At 41.4% G+C, this 13,152-nt stretch overlaps 1 protein-coding gene across 1 annotated transcript in view; it reads left to right on the plus strand.

Annotated features, from left to right (window-relative positions):
• Positions 1-12,888, plus strand: part of CCDC175 (coiled-coil domain containing 175) — a 68,113-nt gene extending 55,225 nt beyond the window's left edge. The window contains exons 17-20 of the mRNA XM_066274189.1: positions 2,041-2,143; positions 3,796-3,839; positions 5,895-6,057; positions 12,806-12,888. Of these exons, the coding sequence (XP_066130286.1) occupies positions 2,041-2,143; positions 3,796-3,839; positions 5,895-6,057; positions 12,806-12,888 (393 nt within the window). The remainder of the gene's footprint in view (positions 1-2,040; positions 2,144-3,795; positions 3,840-5,894; positions 6,058-12,805) is intronic.
• Positions 12,889-13,152: the final 264 nt, after the last annotated feature.

A 13,152-nucleotide genomic window follows, 5' to 3' on the forward strand; every position in this document is an offset into this window, starting at 1 on the left:
GTTTTTTCCTAGTAAACCATAATGACCGCTAGGTCAGGAACTATATCAGTGTATTCTAAGTGTTTTTGTACAATTCCTCAAATATGAGAGGGACTCAGTTCCACTTGATGATCACAATAATCTTCTAATGTGGATAATATGTTCTATCCCTTTTATAGATGAAGAAACTGAGACTCTAGATTTTTTAGGATTTTTTAACAGTTGGAAAAATAAAAGCAGTCCTATAGCAATAAGACTCTAAGGAGAAATTCCCTTTACCTTTCTGGGTAATTGTGGTCATTAGTTCAATGGCAACAGTTTTCCCACCAATAGCCTGTGTTTTTTGGTAGAATTAAAATGGCATAAAAGGTACTAATGTACAGGGGGTCCTTGTGTTATGACCTAGTTCCATTCCTACGACAGTGATGTAATCCAAAATTTGGCATAAGTCGAAACACACCCTAGCCTAAGTCACTTGCCTATCCTAACACAGTTGTAAAGTCATAATCTAGAACATAGAAACACAAACATCCTGCGTTCCTGCGTCATCTTCTGCCACGCGCAACCGAACTACTTCACCCATGTAGTCTGTAAGTACAATGCTGACAGTGGAAGTCGGAACGCTCATGTTTCAATTTTTTAAAGCTTTTATGGGAGTGAGTGTTGTAAACTTGAAATGTCACATGTTGAGACTGTTGTAACCCAAAGACCTCCTGTACTTTGAACAGGCAAATATGCTCCACAGAGCCCGGGTACCGTCATCAATAACCCACACACATGCAACACATCTTTGTTCCAGCCCTTGAAACTTGGGAGGAATTCTATCCACTCATGGAAATATTCCATTATATTATCTTCCTATTAAGATGATATATATTCTTTATTAAAATAATTAAAACTTTATTGCTATTTTGGTAATGAGTGAGCAAATGAATGACTATGTGAAAGGCTGGTTCTAAAAGTTCTACGTTTGGATTCAGTACCCAGTCTACTACTCCCCTGGATGACCTTGGACTTTATCTCATTCATTCACCACTCTCTATTTTATTGATTACATCCATTCACTCAACAAACACTGAGCACCTACTGAGTCCCTAACCCGAGGGGAGGTGCAGTGAGTGCAGAGATGACTAAGATACTGCCCCAAACTCTTAGGAAGCTCACCATCTGGCTGAGGAGGTGGGCATATAAATAGATAATTACAATTCAGTGTGTGAACATGTTAGAGTTATGGGAGGCCAGCTGAACTAACTGAGCCAGTCTACAGCGATCCGTGTTCAAAGAGGGGCAGGAATGATGGCTTGGACTTGACTTCGGTTTACTATAAAATCTGTCAACAAGCCATGTGAGTACTGACACAAGATCAAGGGTACCATGTGCTTAACAACAGTTCTGTGTCATTGCCTTCTATGGTATTGCATATTGTTTCTTAGATTTTTATGGGTAGTATCTAGTATCGACTATTTCTCTGTTGAAACCAGACCGGTGCCAGGCTTATATCCCAAAGCCCGTACCCTCAAGGTTCCCAGATACTTTAGAGTTTCTGAGTATTGGGTGGTCAGAACAGAAAGCCATGACTTTAAGATCCAAACCATTGCTACCACTGTCACCCAACCCAGTGAGACCTTCGACTTAGTGAGGATTCTGTGGGGTCTTCTGCCTCAAGGAACCCTCTCCCTGGGGTCTTCCTCTCTGTGGAATCTCCAGTCAGGCAGCGTGTCTGCCTGTGACGCTGCACACCATTTTGCATAAAGAACAATTTTGATGTGTATGTATATGTGTGATGCATTTCGGCAGAATACCTTTTATTTTCTTTTCATGTAAGATTGTATTCAGATGAAGTCCTATGTGGGAACTAAAATGCTTGCTAGAGAGCAGGATCTTTTATCTCCCTCACTAGAATGTAAGCTTGACAAGGGCTCTGTTCGCCACTGTTAGCCTTGCACTCAGAACAGTTGGTGGCACAGAGGAAGAATCAATAAATATTTGCTGAATGACCACAGGATAACGAATCTACAGTAACTACACTGCTTAAAGCAAGTGCCTGCCTTTAATTTCCAGTATATCGCGCGCTTGAAGAGCAAGATAGCACAATATGCACAGAGAGAAGAGGACATCACGCATGTCTCAAGTGGCCTGTCTTGGCAGCTGATAACTCATCACAGTAAGCATTGTGTCACAGAGCATCTTTCCAAATAAAAACTGAAGTTTTTGTTTTGTTTAACTCCATTTTAAATCAAATTTTACTGATTTGCACACAATAAGATGTACCCATCTTAAGTTCATTGAGTTTTGACAAATGTGCTCAGCACTGTAACCACTACCACCACAAACAAGGTAGAGACCATTTTCATCTCTGAAGAATTAATTGCCCTTGTGTTCCCTTGTAGGAGTGTCCCACCCCACCTCCAGTTCTCAGAAACCGGTGGCCAGCTTTCTGTCACTAAGGATCAGTATAAATGCAATGATAGAATACACACAGTTTTGTATCTGGCTTCTTTCACTCAGCAGACGGTTTTTGAGATCCATTCATGTTGTTGCATGAATCATTGGCTTGGTCCTTTCTGTAGCTGTAAAGTAGCATTCCACTATATTGCTGCACCATATTTTATTTATCCATTCACCAGCTGAAGAACGTTTGAATTATCTCCCATTTGGGGTTTCTATTTATTTACAAGTGTTTTGTGAGAGTGGGGGGGGGTTGCAAATATTTCTTTTCATTCTGGGGGGTAAATGCCAAAAGGAGGAATTACTGGTTTATACAATTAGTATATGTTTAACTTTATAAAAAAACTGCCAGTTTGCCAATGTGATTCTACAAATTTATCATCTCACTAGCTACAGGATACTCCTCATCCTCACCCAAACTTCAAATGGTCAAAACACTTAAAGTTGGCCCTGGCCGGTTGGCTCAGCGGTAGAGCGTCGGCCTGGTGTGCGGGGGACCTGGGTTCGATTCCCGGCCAGGGCACATAGGAGAAGCGTCCATTTGCTTCTCCACCCCCACCCCCTCCTTCCTCTCTGTCTCTCTCTTCCCCTCCCGCAGCCAAGGCTCCATTGGAGCAGAGATGGCCCGGGCGCTGGGGATGGCTCCTTGGCCTCTGCCCCAGGCGCTAGAGTGGCTCTGGTCACGGTAGAGCGACGCCCCGGAGGGGCAGAGCATCACCCCCTGGTGGGCAGAGCATCGCCCCTGGTGGGCGTGCCGGGTGGATCCTGGTTGGGCGCATGCGGGAGTCTGTCTGACTGTCTCTCCCCTTTTCTAGCTTCAGAAAAATACAAAAAAAAAAAAAAAAACCACTTAAAGTTGTTAACACTGTAGCCATTTTAGTAGGTATATAATGGTATTTATTTCATTATGGTTTTAACTTGCATTTTCCTGATGATTGATGTTGTCTAGTATCTTATCATGTGCTTTGTGTCCACTTGGTGTTTCATCTTTTATAATGTCTTGAACAAATGAACTATTGCAGCACAAGAAATATTAAAATTTATTTACTTTGTTCACAAATTGCCAATTTGGTCAGAGCTTGGAGGTGGCAACTCAGGTTTGCTCCATGAGACATCAGCTGGGCAACCTGCCGTGGGGGTGTAACTCAGCAGCTGGGGGCTGGAATCACCTGAGGACCCACTCTCTCACGCATCTGGTGTCCCATTCTCTGCTTGTTTGCAGTGGGAGGGCAAGTCTAATCCAATTTTTCTGTCATTTTGGAAGTTAGACATTTTTACATAAAACCAACTTTGGAAAAACAGATAACATTTTATTAAAATGTTCAAATTGTTTCAGTAACCTTTGCATTTTGAAAATCTTTATTTTAGCACGCTATTTGGATGTGTGGGCTGAATTTCAGATCACTATAAAGGTGAGTGTTTTGTGTTAACTCCGTAAGTATCCTATTTCTGAGAGCACTTACCTACCTAATAAGTGTGTGCATGTGTGTGTGCAGTACACCATAAAGGGGGAGGTCAGGATCACTGGGCATTCACAGATTTAGTGTGTCCTTTATGCCAAATGTCACTGTGAAATCTCAGTCCTTTGGGAAACTGTCTCCCCACCCTACCACTTTAATTCAAATGAGAACGTCACTGTTTTCAAATTAAGACTTTTATTGGAGGTTCCTGTCAAGATGGCAGCCTAGGTAAATGGGGTACTTGAAGTCTCCCACAACCACATCAAAATTACAATTAAACTAAGAACAGTTATCATTAGAACCTATGCCTGAAATCTAACTGAACAGAAGTCCTACCACTAAGAAGAAGCCTCATCTAAATTGCTGGGTTTGCCAGCAATGAGCAGGAAATCCAAAAACTCTAACACGTTCCTTTGAACATCTTTTTTCAGGTCTGATTATTATTTATACATCTTGAATGAGTCTGATGTGTTCAGACAATGATCATTTCTACCTTTATGAACCACAAGATTACTTCCAATAAGTAAAAAGCTGAATATTAATTAAAAAAAAAAAGACTTCTACTGACAGGTGCTTGTGTTACTGGACGGGAACAAGGCCCAGAGCAGGTCTGCCTAGTGCCAGCCTGGACTGTGGGAGTTCTTGATTTCATGCAGGAAAGACTTCACAGCCTGAGTCCAGGTGATTTTGAGAGCCGGTGGGATCAGTGAAACAAGGAAGGGCTTAAGGCAGAAGAAGCAACAGGAGAGGGCAGCAGCGGGCTGCCTTGGCTTCTCAGAAGAGTAAATAAAGCAGTGGTCCCCAACCCCCGGGCTGCGAACCAGTACCAGTCCGTGGGCCATTTGGTACCGGTCCACAGAGAAAGAATAAATAACTTACACTATTTCCGTTTTATTTATATTTAAGTCTGAACGATGTTTTATTTTTTAAAAAATGACCAGATTCCCTCTGTTACATCCATCTAAGACTCACTCTTGACGCTTGTCTCGGTCACGTGATACATTTATCCGTCCCACCCTAAAGGCCGGTCTGTGAAAATATTTTCTGACATTAAATCAGTCCATGGCCCAAAAAAGGTTGGGGACCACTGGTGTAAAGGAAAGAAGTGAGCTGGGCCACTTCCTACATGTTTGAGGTTTAACACAATCCTTTTTTACCCCTTAAAACACTGGGTAAGTAAGGTGGAAGTATGAAGCTACTGAGATTCAGGGAATGTTGGTAACTTGCCCAAGACCAAACATTTAATAACCTTATGGAGATCTAAAATGGAGATTCAGCCCAATTCTAAAGTCCTTTCTCTTAAACTTGACGCTATGCGATTGTTTAACAACAAATCTCCTCTGCGATTCTGTGCTGCTCGGAGGGTAAGCGGGCTTTGTGTGCAACCACCGCCATCATCATCCTAGCCAGTTAAAATTTTGAGTTCACACATAGATACAAACAACAGACTTGTGGTTAGGGTTGTGTGAAGGATGGAATGGAATGGGGGAAGAGATCAAATGGTACAAACTTCATTATAAAGTAAGTGATGAGATGTACAGCATGGCAACTATAGTTGATATTGTATCATATATATTTGAAAGTTACTAAGAGATACATAGATCTTAAAAGTTCTCATCATAGGCAAAGAATTCTGCAACTGTGTGTGGTGGTAAAGTTAGATAGATTTGTAGCGGTCATCATTTCACAATATATACAAATATCAACTTATGTTGTACACCTAAAACCAATGTAATGTTATATATCAATTATCAATTATAGTTCAATAAAAAAAAGTCAACCATTGAAAAAAAATTTTGAGTTTGGTGAGCAATATATTAAATCTCACTGATCTATTTTTCTGAGATCTTTTATAAAACATTGTGCATTTGCTGTGTACGCACATTTATTTGGCATGACTATTACCAACCTTGCATATATGTTTTGTCTTGGATATGAGTCACTGTACAGAATATGATTTTTATTTTATTATAATTTATATTCACACCCTCAATGCTATTTTTTAAGGCTTTTGTAAACGATTGTAAAGAAACCTTGCAAGAAATAAAAAACCTAATAGAAAAGCTGCGTGAAAGAGATGGAAAAGTTGAGCATCTCAGTATTTGGTTACAAGGGAATCTCGAAGAGTTGCATTCTCTTACTGAACAGGAATCCACTGAGGACCTTCCTAGTAAGTAGCATCAAAAGCTTTGGGTAACAAAGAACTTTCTGCCCTTTTACAGTAGCTGGTGACATCAAAAAAGGTCCCTCTCCCAAATAAGAGTGCCTACTAAATAACTTAGCTATCCCCACTAATCCATCCTTGATCATGTCCCAGGCATTCAGGTGAACATTGAACCCCATCTGTGGGGTTGAACATGGAAGTACAACAGTGTTAGACAAATCTCCCTTCCACCTAAGTGAGTTTTCTAAATAACTGGATCTCAACTTCTTTCTGATTTTTTAAACTCTTAGTTTAAACACTTTCCAAAGCAGTCTTTTAAAACTCTTTCACACATTTCCTTGTCTTCATAAACAGAAGATACCGAACATCATTTTACCTTTTCTTCCCGGGGTGAGTTTAGTATTGAAAACGGCAACTCTTGCCTTCTCTGCAAATCTGGTGATGCTTTCTGGGGCTTCCGAGATGTCCATAGATCGTATATAACAATATTGATTTCCTCGTGGGCAAGCAGCCCGGTCTCTGCAGAGGAGCACCAGCTTCCCCCTTGATTCCCACTCTGATGTCTTGTGGGAGCTCTGTCCGGGTTAGGGATGCAGTGAGAAGGGGAGGCGAGCCCCTGCACAAGTGCAGCCCAGAGGTCCCGGGGCAGAATCCCTTGGTAAGGTGCGGTGGTGGAGGGAGAGAAGGCAGGCTGAGAGAATGCAGGAGAGCGAGGGAGTGGTGACGTGAAAAATGTCATTCAGCAGGTGTGTGGGTTTATTCGAGGTTATTAAGATTTAATTTTCAAGAGCATCATCATTAGATAAGTAATTATAAAGATGGGTTGTAGAAAGTAAAATGAAATCTAATAAAGCAAAATGAGAAGAAAGTGATAGAATTTTAAAAAAGAACACATTTCAATATTTGGTAAAAAACCATTGTCCTGAGGGTATTACTGACAGAAGAAATAATGTTTTTGCAGCCAGTGATAAATTTTGGCTTCTCATCCGTCAAAAAGCTGTTTTGGCGCTCCTGTTGGTGCCTGGTGGTACTTACGTATAAGTGCGTGATGGGTGCCTGGTGGGTCTTGCTCCACTTTGCATTCTCTATGCAAGGCCAAGCCATCCACTGCAACCCTAGCTCAGGCAGCATTTTAAGAGCTAAATCATCTCTAAGTGTCAACTGCACTATTTTTCACATGAGCGAACCTTCCATTTTTGTCTGAAGCCCGATGGAATCTGTGTTGGAGCAAACTTAAATAGGCTGTATTGAAGAGCTATGCTCCCTAAATAACTGATACCATATTTCCGTTTTTCATGTATATATTTTGAGGAATGGTGTGTGTGTGTGTGTGTGTGTGTGTGTGTGTGTGTGTGTATTTTTCTGAAGTGAGAAGCGGGAGGCAGAGACAGACTCCCGCATGCGCTCTACCAGGATCCACTTGGCATGCCCACTAGGGGGCAATGCTCTGCCCATCTGTGGCATTGCTCCCTTGCAACCGGAGCCATTCTAGTGCCTGAGACGGAGGCCATGGAGCCATCCTCAGCGCCCGGGGCCAACTTTGCTCCAGTGGAGCCTTGGCTGAGGAAGGGGAAGCGAGAGACAGAGAGAAAGGAGAGGAGGAAGGTGGAGAAGCAGATGGGCACCTCTCCTGTGTGCCCTGGCGGACATGAGACTTCCACACACTGGGCCGACACTCTACCACTGAGCCAGCTGGCCAGGGTCTTGAGGACTGTCTTCTTGATAAGCTATGGAAAATGGAGAATTGCGGTGTGGATATAAAGGAAGACCACTCACATGAGAACGAGCAGAGGCGCAGAGCTGGGGATAGCAAGGCAATCAAAGTCACTGACACTGTGGGCACAGATTCACAGGCAGGCAGGATAGTGGGAAAGGTTTCCCATGGAAAAGGAAGGCTTCAAGTGTGCGCTGCTGGAGGCCCTGGGCTCGAGGAAGCAGGCAGCGGGCTCACTTGAAGCAGAACATCCCGTCTGATCCATATTGAACATATCTGCCTTTCTCTGGTTGGTCCTGTTTTTAGGTTCCATCCATGTTTCACTATTAACACTAAACTGTATTCAACAAGTATTGGCTGACTGCCTGTTTGTTCTGTGCCACGTGTTATATTAATTAGGCTGCAGAGTTACAAGAGTGAATGAAAACAGATCTAGTCCCTGCCCAAATGGAAATCACAGTCAGGTTTAGAGGTCGGCAAATTTTAAAGGGCCAGACAATATTTTTGGTTTTGCCAGCCAAAAAAAAGGTCTTAACTCTGCTGTGGTAGCAGAATTGCTCCTGAGGTATAGTTTGTCCACCCCTGGTGTAGTGGGAAAATCAGGTGTTAAACAAATAGATGAAAAATTTCAGTGCCATAATATACTGAAGTTGGGGCCTAAGAACTCAAGAACCTAAGAGGGAGACCTGACCTAGCTAAGGAGTCAGGAGAGGTATCTGCAGAGCTGGACGTGGACCTGAGGGCTGGAGGGGGAGTTCTTCTCCCCTAACTCTACTCGTTCTGCTCCTGGAGCATGGCACCACCTGGGCTCGAATCTCAGCTTTCCTTCTTACGTGTTTTTTAAACTCCACTCCTCAGTTTTCCTGGTTGTAAAATATAAATGATAACAGCATTAGACCTCTGTTAGGCATTCATCAGATCCCTGAAATCTACCCCCTCCGGAGGTGATAAAGGTCAGTCTGGCCGCTTGAATTACTTGGCCATCTCTGAGTCGCCTGTAATCTCCTAGATTTTTTTTCCGATGTCATTTTTAATTAAAACTTTTAATTTGTTGTGTTAACATGGATTCAGGTGTCCCACTCAATACAACACCCTCACCCCCCAACAATGTGCCCCCATTACACCCCCTTGGCCCCCCTCTCCCTAACTCCCTCCCCCCTTCCCTCTGGGATTTGCTGCCCTGTTATCTATATCTGTGTATTATGTATACAGTGGATCCTCAGGTTATGACAGTCAACATACAACGTTTTGATTTTACGACGCTTGCTCCCATAAAAACTGAAAAATTGAGACGTATTTTGGCTTATGCCATTAACGTTGTACTTACTGACTACATGAGTGAACTAGTTTGGTTGCATGTGGTGGAAGAATATGCAGTAACGTGGCATATGAATGAGGGAGTTGGTGTCCCCCAGTACCTTACCTACACCATTTTGGACTTTTAAAAACGCAAGTGTGCCTGACCTGTGGTGGCGCAGTGGATAAAGCGTTAACCTGGAAACACTGAGGTTGCCGGTTCAAAACCCTGGGCTTGCCTGGTCAAGGCACATATGGGAGTTGATGCTTCCTGCTCCTCCCCCCTTCTCTCTCTCTCTCTCTCTCTCTCTCTTCCCTCTCTATAATGAATAAATTAAAAAAAAATAAAATAAAAAAATAAAATAAATAAAAGCACAAGTGTTCTGTTTGTGTTTCAACTTACCCCAAAATTCGGGTTACATCACTGCGTAGGTATAGAATTTTCATAACCCAAGGACCCCTATGAATAATTTCACTAATCCCTTCGCCACCTCTGATCTGGTCTCCTCATCCCCTTCCCTCTGACAGCTGTCCCTCTGCTCCCCGTGACTCTGCCTCTGCCTCTATTGTTCCTCAGTTCACCATGTTCATTAGATTGCAAATATAAGTGAGATCATATGATGTTTGTCCTCCTCTTCCTGGCTTATTTCACTTAGCATAATAATCTACAGGTCCATCCACGGCATTGCAAAAGGTAAAATTTCCTTCATTTTCACAGCCGTGTAGTATTCCACTGGGTATATGTACCAAAGTTTTTTAATCCACTCGTCCACTGATGGACATTTGGGCTGTTTCCAGATCTTCGCTATTGTGAACAATGCTGCCATAAACATGAGGGTGCATGTCTTCTCTTGAATTAGTGCTTTGGGATTCTTAGATTATATTCCTAAAAGTGGGATAGCTGGGTCAAAAGGCAGTTTGATTTTTAATTTTTTTAGAAATCTCCATTCTGTTTTCCACAGTGGCTGCACCAGTCTGCATTCCCACCAGCAGTGCAGGAGGGTTCCCTTTTCTCCACATCCTCGCCAGCACTTATTCTGTGTTGTTTTGTTGATGAGCACCATTCTGACTGGTGTGAGGTGGTATCTCATTGTGGTTTTAATTTGCATTTTTTCTGATGATTAGTGATGTTTAACATTTTTTTCATATGCCTATTGGCCATCTGTATGTCCTCTTTGGAGGACATGTATGCTCAGTTCCTTTGCCCTTTTTTAAATTGGATTGTTTACTTTCCTGGTGTTGAGTTTTACAAGTTCTTTGTAAATTTTGGTTATTAACCCCTTTTCAGATGTATCGGCAAATATGTTCTCTCATTGTGTGAGTTGTCTTTTTGTTAATGGTATCTTTTGCTGTGCCAAAGCTTTTTTAGTTTGATATAGTCCCATTTGTTTATTTTGTCCTTTATTTCACTTGCCGGTGGAGATATGGCAAAAATATTGCTACGAAAGATATCAAGAGTTTACTGCCTATGTTTTCTTCCAAGATGTTTATGGTTTCGCGACTCATATTTAAGTCTTTTATCCACTTTGAGTTTATGTGGATGGTATAAGTTGGTGATCTAGTTTCATTTTTTCACATATACCTGTCCAATTTTCTCAACACCATTTGTTAAAGAGACTGTCTCCCAGGCTTCCCCAAACTACGGCCCGCGGGCCACATGTGGCCCCCTGAGGCCATATATCCGGCCCCCCACCACACTTCCAGAAGGGGCACCTCTTTCATTGGTGGTCAGTGAGAGGAGCACTGTATGTGGCGGCCCTCCAATGGTCTGAGGGACAGTGAACTGGTCCCCTGTGTAAAAAGTTTGGGGACCTCTGCTAGCCTCCTTTGTCAAGTATCAATTGACCAAGAAGGTGTGGTTTTATTTCTGGGTTCTCTGTTCTGTTCCATTGACCTGTATGCCTGTTCTTATGCCAATACCAAGCTGTTTTGATTATAATGGTCTTGTAGTATAACTTGATATCAGGCAGTGTGATACCTCCCACTTTGTTTTTCATTTTCAAGATTGCTGAGGCTGTTCTTTCCTAGCTTTTGAATATTCTTGTTGAATGGCTTCTCTCCCAGATGAACTTCAAGAGAAGCCCTTAATCTCTTCTAGCTCAACAGTTCCCCCTTGCCCTCTTCTGGACATATTATATCACTGCATCCCTGCAGGTCCTGACCCTCTCTTTCAGGAACACTGCACTTGCTTCATTAACATATTGAACATCTTTGAATCTGCCACTAGAGCAAATGGTGTCCTTAAAGTTGAATGACACCCAGTCTCTGAACCTCAAAGTGCACATACTGTGAAAATGAGACAAGAGATAGTTAGAATCTAATGGACTTCTTCTGAGTGGCTACAGGGGAGGGTAAAGTGGGACGTCTAAAGTCTTTTTGGGTGTTGGGAACACACAGGGATGTCTTCCCAAAGGAGCAGCAGACATGACCCGGCCAAGAACTGTAATAGCATGGCTGCGTGAAATTTCTGCTGGGGGCTGATTGGCCTGTCAGAATGTGAAGGACCAGGCTTCAGCCTGAAAACTAAAATCGTTGTTGCTTTAAAATTCTTTTTTATAAACAAAAGGTAAAAAGTTAATTCTTAGTGTATACCTAAACCAAATAGTAACAGAGTACAGACTTTTTAAAAGAAGGTATTAAAAGAATTTTAAAAGTCCAAAAGTCCTTGAATTATACTGTATATCATATACTATAATTTAGGTTTCAGATAATGTGTTCTAGACAAATAACTCGATAGCTGCTCTAGAGAGACATTTTAGGCCAAGAGATATTTTTAAAGAAAGATCAAATAATTCATATAACTGTTATTTTTTGTTATTGTAGTGGAAAATAACTGGATGTAGTTATCTGTATTTGATCATTTAATTCTGGAAAAGACTCAGTGATAATCTAGCAGAATCAAAATTTCAGTAAGAAATAATAATTTAAAAAGTCATTTGCCCAGAAATTGTGAAAAGTTCTCTTGGAAAAATTAAGATCTTAGAGAGTTCAGACAATGGTTCTCAAAATGTTAGTTAGAATCACCTGGAGGTTTTAAAAACCCTTCGCCCTGCACTCGAGACCACCCTGCGTGAATCTGGGGGAGGGAGCCAGGCATGCTTTGTGAAATCTCTCCAGCTGGCTCCAATGTGCAGTCAAGCCTTGCGAACCAATGGTTTTAGACAAATATGCACCAGTGTGACTGTTAAATTGATCAATTGACCCAAATTAATCAAGAAAATATTTTGACTTTTAAGTGACCTCTCCAGCACTGGTTAGCAAATAATTACTATAGCAAGGACCTAAGTCAAAACAAAGTTGAGCTAGGACAAAGATAGTTTTTGTATATTTTTAATAAACACACTTTAACAAATTATTTAATAACATTAGCAACTACAGTTGCTGTGAAATGTTTGTTCTAGTCTTGTTAAGAACACGGATTAAAAATGCAGATATGTATTAAGTATTCCTGAATTCTTTGCATTTGAGGACTTGTAATCAGAATTACTTGTGTGATTTCTCCTTTGGCATACCCATTTTCCTGCTAGAATACACCAGAAAGGATAACTTAAAATGGTTCCCCATGTAGTGGGACAAAAATAGTTCTGGTTCTCGGCCACATGACCCCCCAAGCCTCCCCCTTTCCAGTTACACAGTTGTCCAGGGGTTCTGTGGGCAGCTTAGAATTTTAATGGACACTGATAACCACCCAAACCTTGTGTGAATCACATATAGAATTTTTACATTTTATTTTTATTCCTACAGAAAAGAACAAACACAGACGTTTTAAAAAAGTCCATTTCCCACTGGTTGCACGTACTGTGAAAAACGTATTAAAGAAAAATTAACAATATTTTCAATGATACAACTGCTGTGAATCCAAAAGGCATAAACAAAACTACATAAAGTGAGTGCACTTTTTACATTTTAACAAAATAAATCTAAGAAGCCATCAATTATAAGATGCAGGCTAATTTAGAAATGTCATGATGTGAGAAAAAATGTCTTAGAATCAAAAAACTTATGGCATGTGTATGCATCCTTAAAGAATGAGATGGAAGAGGAAGGAAATATATGAGTACCTAAATTTATTCCTTTGGGAAAAAGACATT

This window comes from Saccopteryx bilineata, chromosome 4, assembly GCF_036850765.1.
Source record: "Saccopteryx bilineata isolate mSacBil1 chromosome 4, mSacBil1_pri_phased_curated, whole genome shotgun sequence".
Lineage (NCBI taxonomy): Eukaryota > Metazoa > Chordata > Mammalia > Chiroptera > Emballonuridae > Saccopteryx > Saccopteryx bilineata.